This window comes from Alosa pseudoharengus, unplaced genomic scaffold (assembly GCF_046254945.1).
Source record: "Alosa pseudoharengus isolate Yale_2024_CS ecotype anadromous, Long Island Sound unplaced genomic scaffold, YU_APseudo_1.1 YU_APseudo_1.1_scf_7, whole genome shotgun sequence".
In the NCBI taxonomy this organism is placed as follows: Eukaryota; Metazoa; Chordata; class Actinopteri; order Clupeiformes; family Clupeidae; genus Alosa; species Alosa pseudoharengus.
The window spans coordinates 11,926,596-11,953,692 of NW_027468859.1; the positions used below are offsets into that span (position 1 = coordinate 11,926,596).

The window sequence follows — 27,097 nt, forward strand, 5'->3', positions numbered from 1 at the left end:
TGCTCAGGTGATCAGCTTTATTACTTTGCTAACTGGACAAGCATGTTGACTGGCAGTCGAGGATGGATGCTCAGACAATCTGATTGGTGCATTTGCAGGAGGCGGGGCACCAGGAAGCCACATCTTTGTTGCCGCAACCCCACTGTTGTTTCAGCTCTGGGCAGTTGCTGTACTGGTCCACGTAGGGACAAGGGTTGGCTACAGGTGGGAGAGGGGGAGACAGAGGATGTGTCAGAAGAGTGAAGAGAAAGGCAGGAGGGAGATTACAGGCCCTAATTTAAATGACAGGCAAAGAACAAAGTCTAAAATCTAAAGTTGATTTAATAATGAGTCTAAATCTATTTGCTAATTTATTACCACGAGTAAGATCCTATAAGCACAAACATTGGTGGATCAGTTCCCACATGATAGCTTTAGTTCATGCATGAGACACTTTGCTCATTAAGTTACTTTGCCCGTCATTTCAATTAGGACCCAATTCCTATAAGAAACAGGAATAACGGGCATGTAGTGAGATGTAGTAGACTAAAGGACAGACAGAAAGAAAGCAAAGAACGGAGAAAAATTAAATGAAAAGAGAAAGACAGAAGATCAAAAGTGAGCATGAGAAATGTATGTGATGAATAAGCAATAATAAGAAAGGGAACAAGAGCAGAAAAGGTACAGAGTGTGAAGATACAACAATACAGAGCAGCATTAGTGAGAAAAAAGTGTGTGTGTGTGTGTGTGTGTGTGAAAGAGAAAGACAGCAAGTAATAGAGAGAGAACAGCAGACAGGGGCAGATGAATAGGATGACAGATGTCTGAGAGGAAGATGAGGCTGTTTCATGAATAGTCAAGATCCATGTTTCTCAGGACTGAGACTTACTGCACAGCTTGTTCTCACAGGCATTTGAACAGTCCCCACAGGAAGGTCCAGACTTGTACGGGTGGGTCATCTGAGAGTTCCCCCTAGAGGCCAGCATAAGACATGACATATAATTTTCCCTAAAGCTGTGGAGAAGCTGCTGACATCATAACTGTAGTACTACACTAATAGTGCAATCTTTTAGATAATATATTTTATTCATGACATTTATTGATATTTTTTTAAGGCTGCCAAACTGTGTTGTGTTTTAGCATACAATGACAATAAAAAAAAAAAACTCTATCTATCTGTGCACCCCTAACATTATTTATGCATAAAAATATGCCTGTGTTCAGATAAAGAATGCATGAATGAGAATGTACTTTCTGAATAAATGTTACGTAAATCACATAACAATAAATGGAAAGCAATGAGGGAATTAATATGGATATATAAATAGATTCAAGGTAGAATCTAAATATGAAATAGTTTTTGCATGTTCTTCCCCTCCAATCTGACATAACGTGTGTCTGTTTCAAACACAAAGCATGAGACATCACCATAACTCATATTAAAGTGATATCAATGATACTACTGTAAGTGGCTTCGGAAAAAGCATTTGCCAAAACCACAACCAATGAGGTGAGAGTGCAGTCATAGTGGGCAGTAATAGCAATGGGCAGTACTCACGGTGGGCAGTAATGGCAGACGTAGAAATACTTGTACTTGGAGTTTGGGCAGTGAGCCACGGCACAGCCTAGCTGGTCTGACCTGTTCCACACAATCTGAGGGTTGAAAGAAGGAGAGAGGCAAGGAGAGAGGGAGGGAAGGGAGGAGTGGGAAGATGAGAAGTGAGGTGTTGCTGTGGCCATGCCGTCTCAGGATGGATTGATCCCCAGGGACTGATAGCAAAAGTACTGGTGACGTATGCTAATAAGGCTAGGAGAAGTTTCACTTCCTGTCTGACAAAACCCAAAGTTATGTAATGGAGTGTGTGTGTGTCTGTGAGTGTGTGTTTGTGTCTGCACAAACATGCACACGCGTGTGTCTTTGAACCTGGGTGTAATGTCCTACGATGCGGCCGTTGATGGATCCAACACCGTACTTGAAGTCCTTCACCTCATCGTACCAGGACTGGTTAGCGTTGCTCCAGGAGTTCTTAAAGCTGGCTATGTACAGGTTCTCACCACAACCACTGGCTGTTAGCCCCCATCAGAGAGACAAAGAGAATGGAGATGGAGAAGGAAAATGACAGAGGACAGACAGACAAAGACGGTCATTTAGACAGAGATGGACATCAAAATCATAAAGAGAAAGTGGACCGTCAACGGGTTCAGCACCAAACAATTTCCATGATCAAAAAAATAGACTTCACTTGGAATAGAGTACCAAAGTGTGATGTCAGGTTTCTGTAGCAACCAAATTTCTGTTCTACACAAACCAAATTAACAAACTCTATTGAACTACATAGATCTCACTCTTGAGAAAGACAGGTTAAAGCGATGTGTCCTTTCCCTTCCTTTCCCCTGGGATGCAGAAAGTACTAGATATGCCCTGCCTCTGTTTACGCTCAAAGTGTCTGTCATTGATGATTAGAGCTGCTTTCATTGTTTGATTGCATGTTCCCACCAAAGTTAGAATCTTTGGTTCTCACAAAGTGTTCTTAGGCCTACTGTGTGCAGAGAAATGGTGACATTCATTTTTCTTGTGATCGTATTAATTGATTAATTTGTGGTTCACAACTTCAAGCATCGGACTGCTTAATATTGAGTATTGAGCATTGAGGTGGAAAAGTCCAACTTCAGAAAGTAAGGGTGTTTTCACATATAGTCCCTTTTAAAGCACTTTAAAAGAACCAAACTCAGTCCACTAAAAGTGGACCAGGAAGTGGACTAAAACAAAAGTGACTCATTCTCAGCTCTGATGGGGCTTCCATTTTCTTCATGTTCACACTATACCTCGCAGACCTGTTTTGAATTATGGGATATGTAGTTGCTCTGGGTTAGATTCATTATTATCAGGTTGAAATAATTAACCCATAATTAATCCATTAATCCATAATTGGTGTGGTGATTTTGTTTCATATTTCTTTCTGAAATATAATAATATATTTTCAGAATGTATTCTGATCTGAAGTTATTGCTAAGTAAGTTGTAAGATCCTCTTGAACTGTCAGTCAAGTGGAAAAAACACCCTTGCAACTTTGGGCCGGCGGGCCGACGGCCTCAGAGACAGAAAGTCTGGCAGCCTTGCGATGTAACGAATTGCTTTACTGCACTACACACATACACGCCAGGCACCGGCTAGAACAAGGTAGCGATGGAGTTTCTCAGACATTTGTCATGGCAGAGCCAGCGAAAAGCTGAGCCGACAGAGCCAGCGTAAACCATTGTCAGAGGAACAGGGAAAGAGGAAATGGCAGACTGACAGATTGAAGAGTGACGTAAAATATATACTCTGAAGCTGTAGGGGGAGCTCTGCTGAGAAACCTACAAGTAAAAAGCGAGAAAACAGCAAAGAAATTGCCAAAACTGCATAGTTTCTCTTTAATGTCACACTTGTTTGGCTGTAGCCAATTTAACGCTACAAATGTCTGTAGGCCTATGAGCTTATAATAGTTTTTTTATATATATATAAAAAAAACATGCCTTCTCTTTTGGCAATAGCAAGTTGGACAAAATAGGCTAGCCTGCATATATCCAGACTCTCGTACGTACATTTCATTTTCATTTCATTCGAGAGTCAGTGGCAGTTGTCGATAGGGAAACGTTTGCAACACTTGCATCGTGACAGGCACTAACTTTGAAATCATTGGTCCAGCCTTACAGCCTTACTTATCAGAGATCCCTAACGTTACTTCCTACTTCGCCTAAACTTTACAAATTGACAATAAAGAGCATCAACAGTCAGGAAACAATGCATGTGGGTCTACCTTTGCCGTAAATAAATTTCTGCATTTTTCCAGCTGCATTTTTTGACGTTTGCAGGCGTTGCTACTTCTGTTTATCACAATAAGTTTCGGTTTTGTCTTTGCACGACCTCATCGTCATCGTTGTCAGCCACGCTGATTGGGCAGGTAAAGATTGGCCTGGAGAAAACCCGTGAATATACCGCAGACCCAGACAACGTACTGAAGGGAAATTAAAAATTAAGCGGAAGTAGGAGGGTGGAGCCAGGCTAAAAATAGGCTAGCCTACAATGCAATGTGAAAGAGACCCCATGGTGATTTGTGTTCACAATGCACAGACAATATGAACCGTGCCGCGGACTCCAAAGCGAACCACGCCGAGACTACCTCCCGAGTTAGCGCGTTAGAGAGATCTGAGCTCGGTTGCCATGTTCACATATGCACACAAATGTGCATGAGTCATCGATCTGAGTTCGTTTAGAAGGCTGAAAGGGACCAAGTGTGAAAACACCCTTACTTTCTGAAACTGGACTTTTCCACCTCTGGTGCTGAGAATAAGCATGTTTGGCATGGTAGCTGGTCAGTGTCCTTGGAGGGATGTCCCTGAAATCTGTGTGAATGATATCTGCTGGTACCCTTATGTGATAAAATAGAGTGTAAAGCTACTAGTATCTTAATTGCGACATATGCTAACTACAAGCTAAGGCTGGCTGCTTGGAGTCCGCATCAACGGAGCCTAAGCATTTGTTAGCCTAGGCATTTGTCAGCAAAACCTTTATATATCCATAGTAGTATAATAGTATTTCTGATATGTTGCTGATTGGATCATAAACGGCCACAGCAACAAAAGGGGAACGACTGACTCTTCTCTAATAACTGTGTTACATGTTATTTTCTATATTTCTGATATGTTGCTGATTGGATCATAAACGGCCACAGCAACGAAGAAAAGTGAAAGTGATTGATAATGACTGACTGACTATTATTGTGTTACATGCTTCAAATGTAAAGCACTTTGAGCTGCATTCTGTGTATAAAAGGTGCTATACAAATAAAGCTTATTATTATTATTATTATTATTAGTGAAATGGAGGAGGAGGGAAGCTTAGCAATGCTGAAATGTGGTAGAGATTTAAATCTTCTAAAAACGGAAGTGGGGTGAGTTGTGGTTATCAATCTTCCCGAGGCCTCCTCCCAAACTTTGCTTAGAAAGACATTAGGCGTTAGCGGTCATATAGGTTTTGTCAGAGTTTGTTTTTTCTGGATTTTTATTTTATTTTATGTATTTTTTCTTCAGTGAATTTCTGTCAACTATTCCCGGGACACTAAAAGACTGGGCTTCATGAAACTGGGTGGAAATGTAGCCCCACAAGGATGACCATTGTTTTGATCTGTTGCCAACCCGCCACACTGGGCCCCCCGAAAGGGGAGTAGGCCGGACACAATTTCTGTGAATATCTCGAGAACCATAGGGCCTAGGATGACCAACTTTTTTTCGTTTGTTGGTCGCAAGGGGCCATGTCAACCCATCCCATATCTACTAATTTGAATAGCGCTGCCTACGAAAAAAATAATAATGAAAAAGCAAAAACAAGGCGTTGTAATCGCAGGTATCTTTGACTGACATGTTCAAAACTGCATTTGTGTAGTGTAGGATCATTATGACACCCTCTGAATGCATGCCAAGTTTCGTGAAATTCCGTTCATGGGGGGCCATATTAGCTACACACACACACACACGCATACACGCACACACACATAAACACACACACGCATACACAAACACACTCACGCACACACATACACACGCACATAAACACACACACACACACACACACAGTACACATGCACGAACACACACGCATGCACATGCACACACACACACAGGCACGCACACAGTCACACACACACACACACACACACATAAACACACACACATAAACACATGCACACACATAAACACACCCAATTACACATGCATAAACACACCAACACGTACACACACGTAAAAACACACACACATGCAGGCAAGCAAAAACACACACGCACACACCCCATTACCCCCTCACACACACTCTCAAATACCCCCCCCCCCCCACACACACACACAGAAGCACACATATACACAAAAACAAACACACACTATGCACACACTCATGTACATACACAAAAGTAGGGGATGGAGTAGGAGATGGAGACAAATTGACACGTGTGATTTATATTTGCGGAGAGAATGTGCAGGACTGGGCGGCGGTCATATTTTGTAACTCTGCGGTACATCTAGTTGTTTTAGTTGTTTTATATATCTGTGTGTCTGTGTGTGTGTGTGTGCATACAGTAGGTGCCTAAGCATGTATACCGCAAAGACAAATAGAGTCAATGTAACCCATTGTATATGTGTGCAGGGGTTAAAGTGTGTGTGTGTTTGTGTGTGTGTGTGGGGGGGGGGGGGACGCAGTTGCTACACCACGATACTCAATATGTTGTCCAACGGGGAGTCATTTTTTCCCGTTGCATCGACACTGGAGTTCCCCCACCTGCCAGGGGACTGCTGTGCTTTGTGTGTGTGTGTGTGTGTGTGTGTATGTGTGTGTGTGTGTGTGTGTGTGTATGTGTGTGTGTGTGTGTGTGTGTGTGTACGTGTGTGTGTGTACGTGTGTGTGTATGTGTATGTATGTGTCCCATACTGCTGATCTTCCTCTGGCTGGGACTGCTGTGCTTCATGGAGCAGGTCTTGGCCCACCTCTGTGCATTGGCAGCAGCCTCTGTGTTCCACCTCTGTGACAGAAAAAAACATTTTTAAGACCTTGTACAGTCTTCCTAAAAAGTAGTCCCAAAACTACCTCTGGAAAATAGATGCCTCCTAACCAACATTAGTAATGTTCTAATGTACTAATAGTTCTGGCTGTCTTTATAGTCTGATAGTGCTAGTCAAGAACTGAACAGGTGGGGATACCATCAAAAATCGAAGTGGTAGGTAGGTCTGTTGTTTTTTTCAAAATTCCATGGCGTATACATGCCACCGTCAGAGACACATCTTCCGCTGGTTATGAACTCTGCTTCTGCTGTGTGTCCGACGTAGCCCGGTCGTTACTTTTGAGCCAGGCCATTTTTTATCCAACCTCACTGGTTTGACAGGTTCTGTAGACCCCTTCTATGTTTGTAAACATCCACAGCCTACCTTGGGTGCGCGTGTTGAGCTGTCAAGGTATGCACTGTCTTTGTCACCCCAGGACTGTGAACCGTCCCTTTCTTAGCTAATGCCGATTGTCTGCTTGATCCTGAGCTGATAACAGAATGGGTAGACGACGTTAGCAAGTGGCCAGAAATTCATCGGCCCACCATATACAACTATCTGGTTGACATGCCAAGTGTGCATACAGCGAAAAAGTAGTACAAGTAGGTATTTTTCTTGACATTTCCTTGACGTTCAATTCAATTCACACACACACACAATTCAATGGAATGAAACATTTTCTAACCCCGATATGCGTCCACATTTTTCTTGTGACGTGAACCGTGAAGGGGTCAATACACACTAGATTAAAAAGGCATTGTGGGAAAGAGAGCATGCCAGATGACATGGAAAGCCAATCACACCACTCGAAAAAGGAAAATGCTCACCTCTTCCCTATCTGTGCCAGGTGAATCACCTGGCATAGATAACTAGGGAAGAGGTGAGGATTTGGTGACATACATGTATTAATACTCAACCATCTGTCACATACTTCACCCACCCACCCACACACACACACCCGTATGGAATAGTCAGGATGAGTAACAGACAGAGATGAAAGGAGGAGGAGGAGGAAAAGAACAAATATCAGTCAGTCGAAATTAAATAAAGAAAGAATGAAAGAAAGAAAGAAGTTAACAGCCTTGGTGAATAGTTGTACCATTTTGAGCATGTTGCTTGCGGTGGGTCGCACTCCTCTCCTCAGTGTGTTGTGTTTGTTGACGATCTCTGTCTGTTCTGCAGACGTGGCCCTGGAGAGCTCATCCTCTTCTGCATCTCATCAAAGTCACACACACAATAATCATTTACTTCCAAATGACCTGGGGCCTCATTTATAAATGCTGCTACGCACAAGAAAGTTGCGTAAACAGGGCTGGATGTGTGTATGCAAACATTGGGATTTATAGAAAAAATATCTGAAAAATATGCACTTTTTATTCATTCTTTGACCTGTGAGTAAAGCTTACGCAAAGTTTTTAAGATGTGTAAATCAGCGATCTGATGGTTAGATAAAAAAAACAGCTCCCAAACAGATGGCATAGAAATATCAACAGCATTTCTAGAGAAAAATTAACATAGAAAATAACAACTAGAGAGATAATCACCACACGCTGAAAGCGGCCAGTGCACAGGGATTTTATGTTAAAATTTCATAACTAACACCTCTCTGGAAAGTGAATTCACACAGGATGTTGGGTGCCACACACCACAGAGGAAAAAAACAGGAAATGTTTTATTGCTTTAGCTGCTCGTTGTGCGTCTGGCTTAAAGGGGACATAGAATGGATGAATAGATGAGATAGATAGTTACTTTATTGATCCCCAAGGGGAAATTCAAGGAACATTCAGAAATTGAGTATTCAGCTGGAATCGTGCTGGGGGGGGTCTAGCACAGCTCTGTGTGTCTCTCCCTGCTCCTAGGCCCAAGTTGAGCCCGTCTGAGCACAAGCACTCATCCCCAGGCCTCTCCCAGCCCTGCAGGGCAAGCCTCTGAATTCCAGGTAGCCAGTTTAAAAAAAAAGCCCCCTGAAAGCTGAAAACGCCCAAAATGGAGCAAATGGCTGCAAACAGAAGAGGCTAAAGGTGGTCAAACTGTCTGAAATTCATGCCCGGACGGCCCACCGGAGGCTGGGGTCGAAAAAATACTGACAGGGGGTCAAAAAGGGCAAAAACTGTTAAAATAGCTGTTTAAAAAAGCCTGAGATTGGAGTTGAGCTCTCGCTGCCCTCTGGTGGGAAAAGGTGGGTGCTGAACCCACGCAGAGGTCAAAGTCAATGCCCACTAGGGTCCCTGCCTGTCTGGGTGCAACAGGTGAGTAGCTGGGGGCCATAGAAGAGGCCAAAATATGCAAAAAATGCCCAAAAAAGTCCCCCCCCCTTCGCCGTGGCGACCCCAAAAATGGCTGGGAATAGTAGCCCCCGTAGAAAAAACAAGGCCCCCGCAGGAGAATGTGGTCAAAAAGTGTGGGGGGGCTGGCCAGAAAGAGGTCTCTGAGAGCGCACAACTGTGTTCTGATATATATTCAACTTTGATTTATCAAAAATAAACTCAATTGCAATTTTACAAGCCCAATTAAAACCTTATATTTAGGCTGGGTATTGAAATGGTCCTTTTGACTAAATGGCACCCTCTTTGGTAACCACAATTGAACTATAATTGCTTTGTGATATTTTACATCCCATGTAGGCTTTTTTCTAATTCGTCCATGTTTTAGTGGCTATTTCTAAGTTCAAGATTTTCATATGAAGGAGGGCGCACCAGTTTGTTGTTTTGCATTCTTTTCTGTTGCATTTATGTTCTACCTTTCAACGTGGAAACAATTCTGGGTAGGAATGATCAAATTCTCTAGCCTGGCGGGCCATCCTATATCATTGAAATGTATAGTCTGGCATCGAACCATTCACCTCGCTTAATCCAAGGGGCGGGCAGAGAATTGTCTTTCAAACTGCCTAGGCATGCAATAGGCCAGCGCTACGACCATATCCGTATCCGGTCGGCAAAACGGCAAATACATCCTTCTTCGAAAGGAATGACTTAAGTGCATTGTGTTGCTCAACTTTCAAAGAAAAGTCCAACTTCTCCAAAGTTGACGCCAACGCCGATTCAAACAACCGCTCTTCGTTCGCCATAGCCACCTTCCTTGTTGTTCACCGTCACAGGACTGTCGTTATCCTGTTAAGCCCGCCTTAAGACAAAATAGAGCGCTGTGATTGGATGAGGTCCACGGCGTCAGCCAATAGAAATCCCTATGGTTTGATACTAGACGTACAGGCTGAGCAAATTAATTTGCCGCCGCTAGGGTGCGTCTAGATTTCTAGGATACAAATTCTCATCAGGGGTACGTGAGTACGGCCGTGCTCAATTGAGAACAGTGAGCCCCTAGCCCAGCATGTTTCCAAAAGCGGCAGGAGTAGGCCAGCATAGTTTTGTTAACGACAGGTCTGGAGTGCACAGACGGTATAACGAGGTGAGTAGGAGGTTGTTTTTTTTTTCCTTTTTCCAAAATTGTGTGTTGAAGTATTTAGTTAACCGTGATTTTGTTACATGAGTTTTGGGTTGGTAAGTGCTTGTTTGTAGGCCTATTGTTTATGTAGCCTGGAACAAAACTAAATTGCCGCACACAGCTTGAGAATTCAGTTCACTGTAAAAAAAAAAAAAAACTGTTTCTGTAGGCAGCCCAGGCTCCGAAAACTGGAAACAAACAAAATGGGGGCAGAATGCCCCCCTAACAAAAATGAAACTTTGCATGGAATATATCTGGGAATACTGAAGGTAGGGGTGAGCTACCTCTGACATGTTTCGTTTGGTTCTTTTGTTTCAAATATAATGTATGTTGTTTTGGACAAAAGTGTCTGCTAATAAATTTAAATTAAAACATAAACACAAACAGATGTGACTTACTACGATATCGCTGACTGCACCTTTAACTGTAAAACCATAAACTGGTCCTAAACAGAACCATTAGGCATTCTTCAGTCAAGTCAGGCGGAGGAACTCTCTTCTTTCAGACCATGGCGTACACTTAGATGAATGGGGAAAGTGAACTAGAGACTTGGCTCCACTTCCAGTGCAGATGATCTAATCTGTACTGCTTTAGGGGAACCAGTGTGAAGGATATGCTAAGCTATGCAGGGATGTTGGCCCTATGCATGGTTGCGGTAGCCTGTACTTCAAGCTAAGGTGAAGTCTCCAGTAGAAGCGATATATAACAACCTATGCCGTGCGGCCACAGCATCACTTAAACTAGCAGCCATGTCTCGCTGTTTATGGCACGACAGCTACAGTAAATGTGTGTGTGAGGAGAAAGGACGTGCAGGCTAGGGGAGGCACTAGAAGCATGCCTTGCACACACGCATGTTACTTCAAAAGAACACGGTCATTCTTAAAAGTATCTATATTAATAAAATTAGGTATTGTGACATTTTTAATTTTAGGTTATTGCGATAATTTTGTAGTATCGGTGCACCATGCAACACTACACTGATGTACATATGGGGGATAGATAAGACAAATGCACACATACTTCTCGGCTTTGGGTAGTACCAACAAAGTACTCAGAAAGATCTCATTTCACACAGCTTCAGAATAAAGTCCAAGACTTTTCTGAATATCGTCTGATTTTTGTCTATAGGCCGAACAACATTTTAAAAGATCTACTGGTTAGGGCTAAAGTTAGAGCGGAACCATGGGAGTCTGACTCACATTACACACACTCATCTTACATATAACTCACTCACAGGAAAGGGTTTTCCCTTGACACAGCGCATACACTTGAATACAATTTTTTTTTACATTTTAAAAGGCTGCCTTTGTAGTGCACTGTATGTGGGTGATACCAGGAACTCTATAAAGGAAAGGTTAAAACAACACCTTTATTTGATTTAAAAGCCAAGGGACTACGTCCACCCTTCATTGACATTTTCAAACACACCATGTAGAACATCTAAAGATTATGGAAGTAGAAACTAATAGTAACTGGTCTACCACACAGGATTCATATAATGAACACCATTTCTATCAGAAAGACTCAGGAAGGTACAATGAAAGATAACACACGTTTTAATCCATCAAAGGATATACAAAAGGCATAAGCAACAATAAGAGTCTTTGGCATAGGCCCCGTCCTCGGTCCAGGTCACAGAGTGTGCAGACCCTTGCAGATCCTGCCGGTATGAGACGGCAGGGGCGGAGCCTACCCCCAAGGAATAAGAAAAAGATACCCACCAGAATGCTTAGATGGTTATCCTCTCTGAAATAAAGCATAACAACATTAAACAGTGCATGTTGTATTATCCGGTTGAGCTCGGGAGATGAATCAGAGAAAGCAAGACAGACAGCAGAGACAGATGACGAATATACTATTAATAAAATAAACTGATAATTTGATGTGGATGATTATGATGATGGATTCAACCACCTGTGACTCAAATTCTATGATTGATTTAAAGTTATGGAAGCGAATTGCGCTTGCAGATGTTCAACCCATTGAACGAGACTGCTTGAGTGACTAGTGCTTGCAGAAGCTTAGCTTAAGGGTTGACTAACAACGTGCAGGGCGATGAGCTTGCAATTACAAGTGCTCAGGGTCAGTGCAGAGGATAGAGCCTGCAATAACAATGCTCAGGGTCAGTGCAGAGGATAGAGCCTGCAGTTGCAGATGCTCAGGGTCAGTGCAGCAGAATAGAGCTCGCAGTTGCAGATGCTCAGGGTTAGTGCAGCAGGATAGAGCTTGCAGTTGCAAATGCTCGGGGGACAATGAGCTTGCAGTTGCAGAAGCTCAGGTTAGTGCAGAAGAAATAGCGCTTGCAGTTAAAGAAGATTATGACCTGCACAAATGCGACCGAGCCAGACGGGCACCAGAACGAAGAGATGAGTAATATGATTAAATTTAGATAACCACCACCAGACATTTGCAAGAGGAAGTACATTGATTACAAAATGCTCATTACTGCTGAGTGAGTCTTTAGTAATTAAGAACTCAGAAACCATACAGTCCATAGATTCTTGTGAGCCTTGTGACTAGCAAATGGAGTAGCTAGCTCTTAATTGATAAGCAAGTTGATGTAAAATATTACAGTTTGTGAACTCCATTTGTTACGGTTCAATGGTGAACAGAAGCTGCAAGGACAAGATGTACAGGAGATGAAATTAACAGACTACTGTCCATCCGGCAGAGGTAAAGCCATGTTAAAGAAGCTAAATAGCACAACGTATAGGCCTACTATTAGGATAGAAATGTAAACAAGCCAGGTTTAGATTAATGAATTAATTATGTTGACTTACCCAAAATAACAGCACGGTGTAGTCTCCATGACTGATTATATACGATTTAAGTACGACCCCTAAATGTGATGACTTTCCATGAGCAAGCCGCATCCAGAAGAAAATGACCAGCATGGTCTGCAGCGATTGCAGCGAAGTCGAGGAGCTTGCACAAGCTCAGAGCTTTCGTAAGCTCGGTTCTTGCACGGCAAGGATGTAATGCAATGTGGTGCAAATCCCTGTGGAAAGTGCTTAATGATCGTTCTCAGTCCAGGACCCGAAGCGTGGAGACCCTCGCAGATCCTGCCGGGTGAATACGGCAGGGGCGAAGCCTACCCCCAAAGAGAAAGATGGGAAAGGCCTACCCGAGGGTAGACGTGAGGCTGGGACACTTCCTGGAATAGAGCATAATCAAAGAGAACATTAATATGAGACAAATCCTTCGTTAATAGTAAAGTGATTCATGAAAGGAAATGAAACCAAGAACAGATGATAGGAAAAGTGTACTCTCTTGCGGGTACAGAAGACATAACCAGCATGGTCTGCAGCGATTGCAGCGGGGAGCTGCACGAGCTCAGAGCTTTCGTAAGCTCGGTTCTTGCACGGCAAGATGTAATGCAATGTGGTGCAAATCCCCGTGGTAAGTGCTTAATGATCGTTCGGTTCGATAACGATTGATGATTGCGATTTGATGATGCGGATTCGAGTCGACTGTCGAGTCGAGTTGCGTATGTATTTGATGAGTGAAGTGGGGTGATGGAAGGATAAAGGAAATTAACTGTTGTGACGTGATTACCCGAGGTTGCTTGCAGAAGCTAGACCAAGGGCGGCGGTGCGTAGTGACTAGAATGTATTAACACTTTATTCTGTGCCTAAAGTGCCGGCTGTGCGTAGTGACTGGAGAAGAGTGGCTCGGGTCCATCGTAATTAATATAATGCTTTAGCCGAGCCGAATAACCACCACCAGACCTTTGAAAGGTAGCTTACCTTATTTGACACTTGCAAGAGCTATTTGCGCATCTAGAAGGGCTTGATCCTGAGGTCTTATATAGGACTCGTAAGCCGACGAAGACCATCTTCCGAGCAACTTGATAGAGGATGCAGGTAATCCTAGAGCGGCTGCTGACGTTGCAGCGCCGATGCGAAAGGGATGGCCAGTATATTGGGAGGTTGAGAGCCCGCAGCTACCAACCGCTGTCGACAAGCGGATTCTGAACCATTGTTTAGACATAGATAACCCGGTGGGTAGAAGAAAGAGGTGCATTAGGAGAAGTGTGTGGGTGAAGTTTAAGATAGTTGATCATAGAATTATAGGGACAGAAGAGTTATTTACTTTAGAATCTCTGATAATGACAACAGAACCTGAGGTGTCCATTTTGGAATGTTTCAGAAATACATAGAAGTGGGAGGAGAAGAGGATGGCTAAGCAAGCCAGATCCTGAGAAGGGTTAAGAACCTGGCTGTCAGAACAAAATTCCCCGGAGCGCATGAACCCATAGAAAGCCATGAGGAACACGGCTTCAAGGAGTGAATGATAGGGAGTGAAAAGAGAGCCAGGGTTAACTAACCAGCAGCAGACCTAAGGACACAACAGGACGAGACAAAATACAATCAACAGATACATAGCTGGAGTACAGTAGCACTTATGGATGGTCGCTGTGGATGATTTAGCATAACTAAAATAAAGACAAAAGATGGAAGAGTAATCCTCATCATGCTGACTGGGTGAAATAAGATTAAATGTGAGCAAAGCACTGCTCCAGAGCCAAGAGTAAGTGGGTGTTTAGAATATGTGATCCAGCATCACAGACCTAGTAAATTAAATAGTTAGAGTGAATTGGTGATGTAGCCTAATAATTGCTGGTTGATTTGATTATATGACGATTGAGAATTATGTGATTGAGATTCGAGGACATATGGATATTCGATAGTGAATTGCAAAATCTAATGATTTAACAATGCAAGTTCACTATTCTGCTGCTCCTACTGTGGTGGGATAAAGACATGAAGGGTTAGCGTATAGCTTAGATGAGGAGGTAAATAAGTTGACATCACATGACCTGGATAAAGTAAGATTAAATATGAACCGAAGCACTGTCCCTCGATGAACGTTTTGGCTATAGGCCTACGTGAACCAGCCCCGCATCCCTGCATGAAGTAGATAGTTACGGTGAGGGTCAGTACTCCACTGCCGACAGATGCATACCCTTAAATTAGAGAGAGGCATTTATATTAAATGAAGAGGAGCTGCTCCTGAAATGGAAAGATTATTAAGATGTTAAGTAATGAAGAAATGGGAAGGAATGCCATCCCTGTGCTTGTGGCTGCCGTGACGTAATGGGAGATTACGAATGACGACAAGCAAAGTGCATTGTGCTTGGAAAAGTATATGAGTGAGTGCAGTATTGGCCTGAAGGAGAGTTTGTGCCTGCTAGAGGTGTTGCTCTTTTGGCAGAGAAGAGTTTGAGGAAAGATCTTGTTCTAGTCCCTACAGCCTGAAGACCTGCAAGGAGGAATGGAGTGGTTAGAGAGGAGACATAGCATTTTCAAAAGGACCTAGCAGGCAGGCAAATAAACAGCCATGATACATTTACGTTGCCGTTAGTTAAATCAACGAACACAATGTATGGACCTACATATTATGTACATAACCAATGACAGTAACAGACAATGACAGACAATAATGATCAACCAGACAGGAGAATGAAAATAAGATTAATATGGCCTTCAGGTGCATCGGAAATAGTATGGTTAATGACAGTAGCCTAGAAAGGGACAGGGACTAGGAAGAGTACTTTTGTCCCTGTTGGCCTTCCATACACGACAGCCTGACCAGCGAGACAATTTGCCTAGATGTGGACCTAGCAAAGCTGCATCATGGCAGCTTTGGCAAGGAAACCATCGCGAGTGTCGATAACTGGAGTAACGGAGTTTTTAAACGGTTCCGTACATGTATGTTAACAGCGAAGTCTGACGGTTTTCGTCAGAAAAGTTTAGCAACCATATTTCCGTTGTTAGCGATACGACGTTAACCTCATTAAGCAACTAGGATCGATCTAACACGAGACTAGGGTGAAAGAGAACCTTCGAGCCGCGGAACTTGTCTCTTTCCGTTGATAAGACCGGGCGGACAACCCGAACAGTGGCAACAATTTGGCCTACCTTACTCTCCGACGTTTACGAGCTACTATCCTACATGGAAACCCCCGAGACTTTGGTGAGATGCGTCCAACTCAGTTGAAGCGAACGTAAGGTAGGCTAAGCTACTATGACTGCATCACATGTTAAAGTTGTGGCGAAGTGAATGACTAGCTACCCGGGCATGGATACGGAACATCGAAAATCGGCACCTGAGAGCAACAGGCAGGTGCAAAGTAAAGTGATTATAAAGGCTGATGCAGACTGGTGATTGGTCGGAAGTAATGAATGAATGAGTGACGCATGCATTGAGTCTTCCTGACAGAGTTTACGCTAACGCTTCCATTACTCCTTTGGGTTTCAATGAGGGCACAAAACCCAATCTAACTGTGTCAAACAATTACATGCACTTTACAATTGAGCATGCATTATCTTCCCCCTGCATTCATATCCCCATTATTATTGTTTTTTTACATCACTTCCCCCATCCTGAGGAGGAGAATATTGCCTTCATTAACTCCTACATTTTCTCACACCTCCCACATATCCCTCCCATCCCACACAGGTACAGACAACATACACTGGACACTCAACACAGCCACAATAATCGTCACGCATTGGTGTCAGTACCTAAATTGACCATCACCATATCCCCATACCCCCCCACCCCCCCCCCACACACACACCCTCAACCACACATCCCTCAGATACTACCCCTCGAGGACGACAACCTCCTCATTCTTTCTACCCTTTTCTTCCCCACTTCCCCACGCTCTCAGCTAACAGTCACAACAGTGCCAAAGCCCTTCTTTCAATGCAGTCATTGAGTTCCCCCTTCTGTCAAACAGAACCCTTAGAGAGAAAACTTACCCCGTTTCTTTGAACCAGCAGAAAATGTTGGTTATCCTAGCCCAACCGGGAGGAAGAACGTCCTCTTTGTAAAATGACCAGACACAAAAAGTCTTTTAACTCTTCCTAGAAGTGTATTATACAAAAATAAAAAGAATTACAAAAAATACCAAAATATGTCCCAAATAATATAAAAGATAAAAATAAAAGCACTTCTTAGTTTGGTTAAGAAGTGTTAAAGTCCTAACCCCCCCCCCCCCCCCCCCCCCCGTTCTACCATGTCCGAAAAAAGGTTTCAACTGCTGAAAATTTATTTTTTCCCCTGTTTATATGTGTGTGCCTTCTGCAAAAGTAACACTTATTTTATTCTGTGCATCATTCTTCTACAATATTTCTGAGTAAGCTTTTCTGTGGTTTCTGTCTGGCGTTCAGCTTGTCAAACGGTCTACCCACAAATGTTTACTCAAGCATTTTTCTTCACACATGTTGCACAAACATGATTATACTTTAAAGGGACACCAGGCAAGCCTGATGCTTTTTCTCTACGAAACTCCCCCTCGCTCGGTCTGAAGCTCTTTTCCTTTTCTTTGCGTCTTCCGTCAAGGGTTTTCGCTGCTTATTCGCCGGCTCTGCCATTATACACACGTTTGCAACAATCTCTAGCGTTTCGTTAGCCTGCCTCTGTGCTGTAAACTGATCCTGCTTTGGTCGGCGGGTGGGTAGGATACACCGAACTTGCAAGTGGGATATTCTTCCTACAGGCAGTAGGGGCGGGCGAGAGAGCCTTCATTCGCCTAGTAATGAGTCATTTAACCATATACCGACTTACGAAGATGATTAATTAACACGAAAACGTTGCCTGGTGTCTCTTTAAGCAGAGTTTTACTTTAAACATGATTGTACTATGAGCAGAGTTATACTTAAAACATGATTGGGTAACACTTTATAATAACTACACACAATTCATCATTTATTAAGCCTTTGTTATTCATTAGTTAATGGTTTGTTCATCATTAGTAATTTATTGTTCATACATAATTTATCATTAGTAAAGCATTTGTTCACACAGTTATAAATGGTTTGTTCATAGTAAATAAGCCTATCCAAAAATATGTTTGTAAGTACATGATTTATACTTAATAAATAATGAAACAACTACTTATAAATGAAATCATTTTCCCATTCTAAACCAGTTGTAAACTATTACAAAATGCTTTGTTCATCATTTGTAAAGCATTGCACCTATGTTAATTCTCATAAATAAAGTATTTGTACACACAGTTATAAATGGTTTGTTCATAGTAAATAAGCCTATTTTAATAATAACTTACTGCATTATTGGCAAAAAGTTATTACATTATTGGTTCAGAAATGTTATTTCGTTATTCCCCATTTATTACATTACAGGTTTCATTACATTAAAAATTGCCAAAATGATTATTGGCAGTTATTACATTATTGGCCATTATTATGTTATTGGCTGCTATAAGCCTGTGTAACTTATTTAAAGATAACATGATAACTTCTTTGTAGATGGGCACCTCAAGGGCACCCAAAATCACTGTTTAGCTCTGCTGGTTTTGTTTGTCATACTGATGACAGGTTTGTAAAGATTGATTCTGTCTTTGAAGACTATGACACAGATGAACATGAAGATGCTTTATTTCCAAAACCACCTCATCAGACATTTGCATCCAACACCACATACTTGCTCATAGAGACCAAAAACTGAAATAAATGTCCAAACCTCTGATATTAAAACTGTAGTAAAGCAGAATGTGAGATAGTTTCATCATCAGAAAATCATGACAAGATGCTTTTACAGATGGTATACACATAAACATTAAATATTGAAGTAATTGCTTTTCCTGCAATACTCTATCTGTTGTGGTGTCATTCGAAAATGCCTCCTTAATGTTAATGCTTCTCAGGATGCCTATATGATCTTGCCTTGGCACTTGCAGGAGGCAGGGCACCAGTCAGCAACATTTGTGTTACTGCAACCCCAGGACTTTGCAATCTCTGGACAGTTTCCGTAATTGTCATTGTATGGGCAGGGGTCGGCTAGACAGGGAGAGGAAACAAGAAGAAATTATTAGTGACGTTTCTCAGTCTTTGGACAAGCAAAGTACATAGGTCGCAACCACGACATTTGAATTTGTCCAATATTATGAAGGGGCCCTGCTAACAGGGTGCTTTTTGTATTTTGCCATTGCAGGGAATCCATTCTAGTATGTGCATTATTTGTTTTATTAATCTTATACATTGATGATTTATGTATAGAATGCATTTAAACAGGCTTACTACATAGGCCATTATCACAGGCATCAGGACAGTCACCACAGGGAGGACCCTCCTTGTATGGGTAGGCATAGCCATTATGTCCCTTAAAGAAAACGTTTCCACTATGGGAATCAGAAAGGGGTAAGAGAAGACATAGCATAAGGTTATACCATGAATGTGCACACTTACTTGCAAAGTAAAATGGTGAGTAGGCCTATAGGTGAGAGTTTCTCAGTAGACAGCCAAACATCTTTATAACTCCTACCTTAAATATAGCTACTAACATGTTTAATATGAAGTTAGGGAAAGAAGAGTAGTTGTCCGCACACTGCAATCTCCCAGAATAACTAAATGTATTGAATTAAAAACATAATGTAACGTTTTGACCGACCAGGGTCTTCATCAGGCCTGATGAAGACCCTGGTGGGTTGAAACGTTGCATTATGTTTTTAACTCAATAAATGTAGTTATTACATGGCTCTTCACAAGGCAAGTAGAACGCTCCATTGACTTGAATGGGATTTCCCAAAGATCTAGCGGTCATTATTTCTTGGGAAAGGACCTCTGAAAAAAATAATGACCGCTGTCAATGGCAACGGAATTTGTGCTTCTAATTCAGGTATTTCATATCACTACGCCAGGACTGGAACTTCATTCAAAAGTGAAAGCAGACGGTTGATCAGCTGTGTTCTAAAGAATGTTTGATTCAAGTTCAGCGTGTGTTGCGAACTATTTGTTTCAGCAAATGCCACGATGAACAGTAACAAATAGGCTAGGCTATGTAGGCTAAAGTCATATCGTGGGGAGTTTATTATTTCGTTTTGGCAAGTAGCCATGTAATAAGCGGGATAATGTATAAAACGCCGGTCGTTATTGGGAAAACTAGATGTACCGCAGAGCGGTACAAAATATGACCGCCGCCCAGTCCAGCACATTTTTTTCACAAAAAGAAATCACGCTGAAAGGCCTATATGATTCTAACTGTCTCACTAAATTGCATTATCCACACTCAATTCTCACTGGTATCTGCTAGACAACAAGTACCAAAACATGATTAGTTCATAGATTTCACATGTAAAATTCATTTTATACAACCCCACCTCCATCTTGCCTGTTCATAATTATGAGAAATTCTTGATTGTTTGTGTTATGTTTATGTTATGTGTGTGGGTGTGTGTGTGTGTGTGAGTGTGTGTGTGTGTGTGTGTGTGTGTGTGTGTGTGTGCGTGCCTGCGTATGTGCCTGTGCATGGAAGCGTACATATGTCTACTGTGTGAGTATGTGTCATGATTACTGTGAATGTGTGTGTGTGTGTGTATCTGTTTGTGCACATGTGTGCACATGAACTGGGCTAACATGACCCCTGGAGGCAAATATACGGAAAAAATGGTCATCCTAGGCCCTACAGTTCTCAAGATATTCACAGAGAACTGTGTCTGGCCTACCCTCCTTTCGGGGGATCCAGTCCAGCGGGGGGGCTACAGATCAAAACGAAAAATGACAGTTCCATGCTATCCATGTGGGGGTACATGCCCACCAAGTTTTGTGTACCCCGGTCTTTCAGTGTCCCGGGAATCCTTGTTGGTGTACGTCACTAAATGTACACATAAATTGTTTTATTGTAAGGCCCCCCATGAACGAAAGTACACAAAACTTGGCATGCATTCGGAGGGTGTCATAATGATCCTACACTTTCAATTTCGTGCAGTTTTGACCATGTCAGCCAGAGATATTGTGATGAAAACACCTAATTTTTTGCTTTTTAATTTTTAACTAGGTGGCGCTATACATGAAATAAGTGGTAATGGGATGGGTTGACATGGCCCCTTGAGATCAACATACAAAAAAAAGGTGGACCTCCTAGGCCCTACGGTTCTCGAGATATTCACAGAAAACTGTCTCCGGCCACCTACAGGCCAGTTGGTGTATAGTAACATAAATGAATTTATTGTGTGGCCCCCCATGAACGGAATTCCACGAAACTTGGCGTGCATTCAGAGGGTGTCATAATGATCCTACACTTCCAATTTCGTGCAGTTTTGACTATGTTAGGTCACAGATACCTGCGATTACAACACCTAATTTTTACTTTTTTGTGTTTAACTAGGTGGCGCTATACATGAAATGAGTGGTTATGGAATGGGTTGACATGGCCCCTTGAGATCGATCAACATACAAAAAAAAATGGTCCTCCTAAACCTTACGGTTCTCGAGATATTCACAGAAAACTGTGTCTGCCCTACCCTCCTTTCGGGGGGTGCAGTCCAGCGGGGGGGCTACAGATCAAAACGAAAAACGATGGTTCCATGCTATCCATATGGGGTTACATGCCCACCAAGTTTCGTATACCCCGGTCTTTCAGTGTCCCGGGAATCATTGACAGAAATTTGGACATGCGAAAAAGAAAAAAAAAAAAAAAAAATCTGACTAAACCTATATGACCGCCGCTTCGCTGCGCGGCGGTCATAATAAGTCCCGACTCCCGACAGGGCGAACCAGACCCCGACCCGCAGCAGACCAGCATTATCCCTTACGGATTCTGGGAGATTGCCGTGTGCGGACAATTACTCTTCTTTCCTTGACAAGCCTTTTTTGTCCTGCACCTGGCCTCAGTGAGGTGGGATGTGCATACAACCACTTTGAAGAAAACTAATATGAAGTTAGCCCAAATCTCACATTACAAGAACTCAAGAATCTCTCTCTAAATTAACTGTGGAGCTATACCAAGGGCACGTAATATTTAACTGATCCAAACTCTACTGTGGTAACATTTTTTCATCAAACTAAGAAATATCTCCTGAGCAGAGACAGAAGGAGAGGACTCACGCGGGGCAGTAGTGGCAGACGTAAAAGTAGGCAAAGCCACCGTTAGGGCAGTAAGCTACACCACAGCCGATCTCATTGGATCTGTACCAAACCACCTGAGGGAGCAGAGGAGACACAGAGAAACACAGAGATATGCTATGTGAGTGTGTGTGTGTGTGTGTGTGTGTGTGTGTGTTAAAGTGAGTTAGAGAGAGAAGCTGCGAATGTATTTTGTTCCAGTAACATGAGTAATTCACAGCTGCATTCCCTTAGAATCAAGGGGTCAGTCAGACTCAGGTGTTGTCAAGTGAGTTCACCTGTGTGTAATGGCCAACTGTAGCGTGTCCTATGGGGCCTTGACCATACTTGTAGTGCTTGTCCTCGTTAAACCATGCCTGGATGGCATCATCCCAAGAAAGCGGAGCGCTGGAGAAGAACAGGTTCTCTCCACACCCGCTGGCTGTGGACACACACACAAAGGTACAGGTATATATAAAACAGATCATCACAGTAATATGTACCCAAAAACCAACATACACACACACACACACACACACAAACACACACACAGACACACATAAAGAGACAGGCTAGATAGAAAGGAAGAGAGGGAGTTTATCTGTTATTTGTAGATCAAATGAATCATGACCTCTGAATCTGTGAATGCGTGTATATCTGTGTGAGTGTGCAGTTAGGGAACGAGGGATAGAAAGAATGTGAGAGAAAGGAGATACAGTACTGCTGATGCTTCTCTTGCTGGAAGTGCTGTGTGTCTCTGTGCATGCGTCTGCCCATTGCTGAGCATTGGCTGCCGCCTCGCTGTTCCAACCCTGGGGGGGGGGGGGGGAGAGCTGTTACTGTAATTATTGACATACCCATCTTCATGTTAGATAGCATGTTTTGCTATTAATAATGATCAATCAACAGAACAATTTATATAATGTACTGTATGCAGAAATATGTCAAAACCTATATACTATACAATGTGGTATGCTTGGAGTGATTTATGTATGTTGATTTGTAATTATGCTGGTGTTACCATTTTCAGCATGTTACTGGCAGTTGGGTTGACTGATCGCCGGAGTTCATTGTGCTTGTTGACAATATCCTCCTGAACGGCAGGATTGTTTGTGTCAAGCTGAACATCTAGAAAAAGAGAAAGACAAATGGTAAATATAGCTGCAAACAGCAATGAGGGGACCAAGCAGCTCAGCAGAGTTGCCATGGCAACTCAATACTATTATTTCAGACATGACTGTAAGATCTTATTGGGGTAAGTGTTGCTTTTTTCAGGCTATGTTTTCGATGGTAACCCATTGTCAGTCAATAGTGGAAGTAATTAACTGTGTATAGGCTAACTGTTTTTTTGTTGACTATGACACTACAATGAAGTTAGTTTCACTTTGCCTATGAGTTCAAATAATAGACATGTGCAGATGCGCATAGGCTATACTCTGCTAGGTTTTAGTAAAGCATTTTAGTGGAATACCAGTTCCATACGGTCTCGCATGCAAGCAGATTCCTTCAAAAGCGCCTCTGACTATCAAAATACTGATGCGCTGTTTGAAGTTGCGCTACTTGCTGTTAAAGGCAATTACAGATGCCATTCTCATTGGTTTAAAAGATGTTATTCCCAAAACACACCCATTAAGAAACATAAGACCAACCTTTTTGCGCCAGGCGCCCAACGTTTAATACTAAAACCACCCCCAATGTGGACTGGACAAACCCCTTAATTTATTTAAGCTGTTCACCAGTGACCATGCATTTTAGATCGCTAAGATAGGGCCCTAAAGGTGCCTTTGCAATAAAGGTGCCCCCAATGATAATAAGAAAAGGTAGAAACACAATGGGTGCCTATGTAGCTTCTCTGCTTGGCCTCCAAAATGAATAAGAAATACTGATGCAACAGGGACTATGTTCAAAAACATACTTACATGTCTGAAGAAACAGTATCAGCAAATGAAATGGATTCAAAAGGGGTAGAAAACAAAGGTAGAATTAGATTAAGCATGGCAGGAGTCAAACACAATCATACTAAAGCTGTTTCCAGTATATTATTTACAACTATCTCCACACTCTGCAATGGTGTGAACTTGTGTGAATAACATAGAATGAACATACAATACAATGTCCGTTCCCATGGTAAATATCCCCATGGACACTGGTTAATACTTTTTAGTTCTACCAAGCGAAAAGAGCCTTTCACTAACCTCTCCCCAGGTGACGGGCACCTGAAGCAGACTGATGAAAGCCAACACAAATGTGACTGAGAACATGGTGGCTGTGGTACTGTAAAAAACACAGAGGCAACACAACAGGGAGAGGTCAAATGAATTTTAGTGAATTATATATTACAGTATATATTATGCTATGCTATATTATGTTATATCATTATTCACAACTCAAACATAATGAGAGCACAAGCACATACTGTATGATTTCACATATCATTAACTTAATCATAACAGTTTGACAAGCTACTTTCCATGCACCAGTGTTGTTGTCCAATGCCCCAATAGACAGTTTAGTGATAACTGATGATCACTTTAAAAATATCAAGGTGACAATATGGCATCACATTTGTTATTGGTGAGAATCAACGCAATCCAGACCAGATGGCCTGAATATATACTAAACCAGAACAGTTTCAGGTAGATGCTATCCTTCCAAGTCATAGTAATAGTCATAATAGTAAATAGGTCTACTACCGAAATTGATATAATAGAGCAGTCCATACCTAATTTACTCTAGGAATCAGGTGTATGTAGTTAATTTACATGCATTACAAGGTAGATATGAGAGGTGCTTTCACTTACCTTTCCAGGTCAAAGAATGCACAAGCAAAGGACTGCTGGTGGTGCTGAATTTATACAATTTTCCCGAGGGCATTTCAAATAAGAGAGAGAGCACCTGACCAAGATTTGAAAGTGGTATCATATTGTGACTTCCACGTAAATGCTAATGACTGCAGATAGTGCTGATATGAAATCCAATGTTTAGAGAGTGTAAATGTTGAGCCTTTTTGGCTTGCACCAGTGAATACACTGCCAAAAGATGGAGTACATCCAACTTACTTTAGTCAGCAGATTAAGCATTTGTACTCTAAGGCTTGCATCCCATAAAGTAGAGAGTTTGGGCAAGAAAGAGATGCTACAACCAAAAAACATTTGATGAAATGTGTGTACATCTTTTGAGATACATTTCTGATAAAATAAGGCATGTGTTTAAATGTTTTTGTTGGACTTGACCCAAAACTTGTGATAGGCTTGTGATAGGCTTTACCCAGTTTCTGGCATCCATAAGAAAAGCATTTGTAGATGAATGGACAACATAACTGTAACCTACATCTGACTCATCTTCAGGTTATAGCAATGTTACTAGCTCCTTCACTAAGTGACGCACAACTTTATTTTCATACATTCATAGTGATTAACAGGCTATCCTACATGGCGATTAAGCACATTGAAGAGGCTTTCTGTTCATAGTATCATATTTTATTTTCAGTTGTCAAAAGTCATGGGGGTAAAATTAGTGATAGCAAAATCCCCGGTTCAGAAATTCCCCGTGTTCCCATCTGTCAGGCTACTCCCCAATGTTGCACTTCACAATTCTTTTTACTATTTGGTCCTTAAACACTCGAGGTACGAAGTACCATGGTCTCGTCTCCTCTTCCCGTGAATATTGCGCAATCTCAGAGTAAAAGTGACTTATGTGAAAGTAGTTCAGTGTACGGGCACTTAGTGTACAAAGTGCCAATGTTGTACCATTAATTAATAAATAGAGTTAAAATAATTGCTTTGCCTCAGGGACAAGAATGAAAACACATTGGTATACAATATAACCAAGTAAGTGTATTTATGTATAAAACATAGTACATTGTTGCCATTTTATACACAAAATATAAACTGAGCCATTTCCACGTTGATTTTCGTGTTCCTATTAACTACCCCACATACCATTTTAGTCCTGAACATTACCAAAAATGCACACCTTGTTTTATCCTTATTATCTTCATGTGTATTTGTTGCATGTGTATTTCTTGGCTCAACATTAATAAAGATGATGATTGATGTCATGTGGACACAAAAAATGAGTTTAGAAGACCCTCGATGTCACCAGTTTTGTATTTTGTTCCATATCTACAGTAGGGCCTTATATAAAACGAATGGCATGCAGAACATAATTTTAACTACAATCATACTGAGATCATGTCTGTCTTCCACCCTACAAAGTTTGGGCAGGCTAGGAATAATACTTTTCAAGATATTAATGCCCAAACATGGCATTTCTGAGAGTGTAGAAATGATACAAAATCAAGGGCGAAGAAAATTAGACAAACTTTGAGCAACATCTGAGACGGTGCACCAACAGAATGACCCATGTGTGTGTGACAAATGACAACACATTTGACTATCTGTTTTTATGCGTTATTCGATCATTATTAGCAGACATGACTAATCTTTGTACAGCCCCAATTCCGAAAAAGTTGGGACACTGTGTAAAATGTAAATAAAAACAGAATGCTAGGATTTACAAATCATGTTAACTCTATATGTAATTTAGAATAGTTCAAAGACAACACATATGATGTTGAAACCTTTCAAAAAAGTTGGGACAGGGGCATGTTTGCCACTAGTTTTAGCCCAAAAGATGCAAAGTCCATGATTTCCAAAAATACAACTCTGAGTCATGCCACATGCAGAAGTTTTCAGACGACACTGCAATTGTGGGGTGTATCAGGGATGGAAAAGAGGACGAGTAGGAACCTGGTGGATGACTTTGTGCAATGGTGCAGACTCAACCATCTGCAGCTGAACTCAACAAAGACCAAGAAGATGGTGGTGGATTTCAGGAGATCTAAGCAACCTATGCTGCCAGTCTCCATTGAAGGGGTCAATGTGGAGGTGGTCAGCACATATAAGTACCTGGGGGCACTTGGACAATAAACTGGACTGGTCAACCAACACATATGCACAGTATCGGAAAGGGCAGTCGGCTTTACTTCCTGATGAGGCTGCGGTCATTTAATGTCTGTAGTAAGCTCTGGATGTTTTACCAGTCTGCCATTGCCAGTGTCCTCTTGTATGCTGTGGTGTGTTGGGGAGGCAGCATCAAGAGGAGGGACATTTGGCGAGTTGAACAGGCTGGTACTCTGCTACTCTGCAATTCTGCTGTTTAGCTTGACGACTACTACAAAATGATACCAAGGCAGGCTGTAGATACCCTAAGTCACCTTATTATTTTAACATTAAACAACAATTACTGAT

At 41.9% G+C, this 27,097-nt stretch overlaps 2 protein-coding genes across 4 annotated transcripts; both read right to left on the reverse strand.

Annotated features, from left to right (window-relative positions):
• On the reverse strand, positions 1–16,959 carry LOC143109872 (serotriflin-like). Of its 3 annotated transcripts, XM_076272675.1 has the most exons (8): positions 16,761–16,959; positions 7,652–7,761; positions 6,937–7,041; positions 6,443–6,533; positions 1,904–2,046; positions 1,538–1,632; positions 869–951; positions 1–198 (listed from the first exon to the last, which is right to left on the reverse strand). In XM_076272675.1, exons 4-8 carry the CDS (start codon positions 6,477–6,479, stop codon positions 71–73), a joined length of 486 nt encoding a protein of 161 aa, XP_076128790.1. In that variant the 5' UTR covers positions 6,480–6,533; positions 6,937–7,041; positions 7,652–7,761; positions 16,761–16,959; the 3' UTR covers positions 1–70. The 3 variants fall into 3 exon arrangements, with proteins under 3 accessions (XP_076128790.1, XP_076128788.1, XP_076128789.1); XM_076272673.1 differs by lacking the exon at positions 6,937–7,041; XM_076272674.1 differs by lacking the exons at positions 6,937–7,041; positions 7,652–7,761; positions 16,761–16,959 and adding an exon at positions 6,712–6,855.
• Positions 12,200–26,897, reverse strand: LOC143110342 (serotriflin-like). Its single transcript, XM_076273213.1, has 11 exons — positions 26,887–26,897; positions 24,041–24,119; positions 22,867–22,965; positions 22,567–22,657; positions 22,145–22,287; positions 21,849–21,943; positions 19,044–19,144; positions 18,690–18,803; positions 14,321–14,331; positions 13,118–13,147; positions 12,200–12,316 (listed from the first exon to the last, which is right to left on the reverse strand). Exons 1-11 carry the CDS (start codon positions 26,895–26,897, stop codon positions 12,200–12,202), a joined length of 891 nt encoding a protein of 296 aa, XP_076129328.1.
• Positions 26,898–27,097: the final 200 nt, after the last annotated feature.

Bases quoted from the DNA above. Each gene is read 5' to 3' on its own strand.
- LOC143109872 (XM_076272673.1), bottom strand. The intron at 2,047-6,442 runs GTATGGGACACA...GGGGGCTAACAG, and splicing joins CAGCCAGAGGAAGATCAGCA to CCAGTGGTTGTGGTGAGAAC. The intron at 1,633-1,903 runs GTTCAAAGACAC...TTCAACCCTCAG, and splicing joins TCGTAGGACATTACACCCAG to ATTGTGTGGAACAGGTCAGA.
- LOC143110342 (XM_076273213.1), bottom strand. The intron at 21,944-22,144 runs GTGAACTCACTT...CTGCTCCCTCAG, and splicing joins CAGTTGGCCATTACACACAG to GTGGTTTGGTACAGATCCAA. The intron at 18,804-19,043 runs GTAAGCCTGTTT...CTCCCTGTCTAG, and splicing joins CTGTGATAATGGCCTATGTA to CCGACCCCTGCCCATACAAT.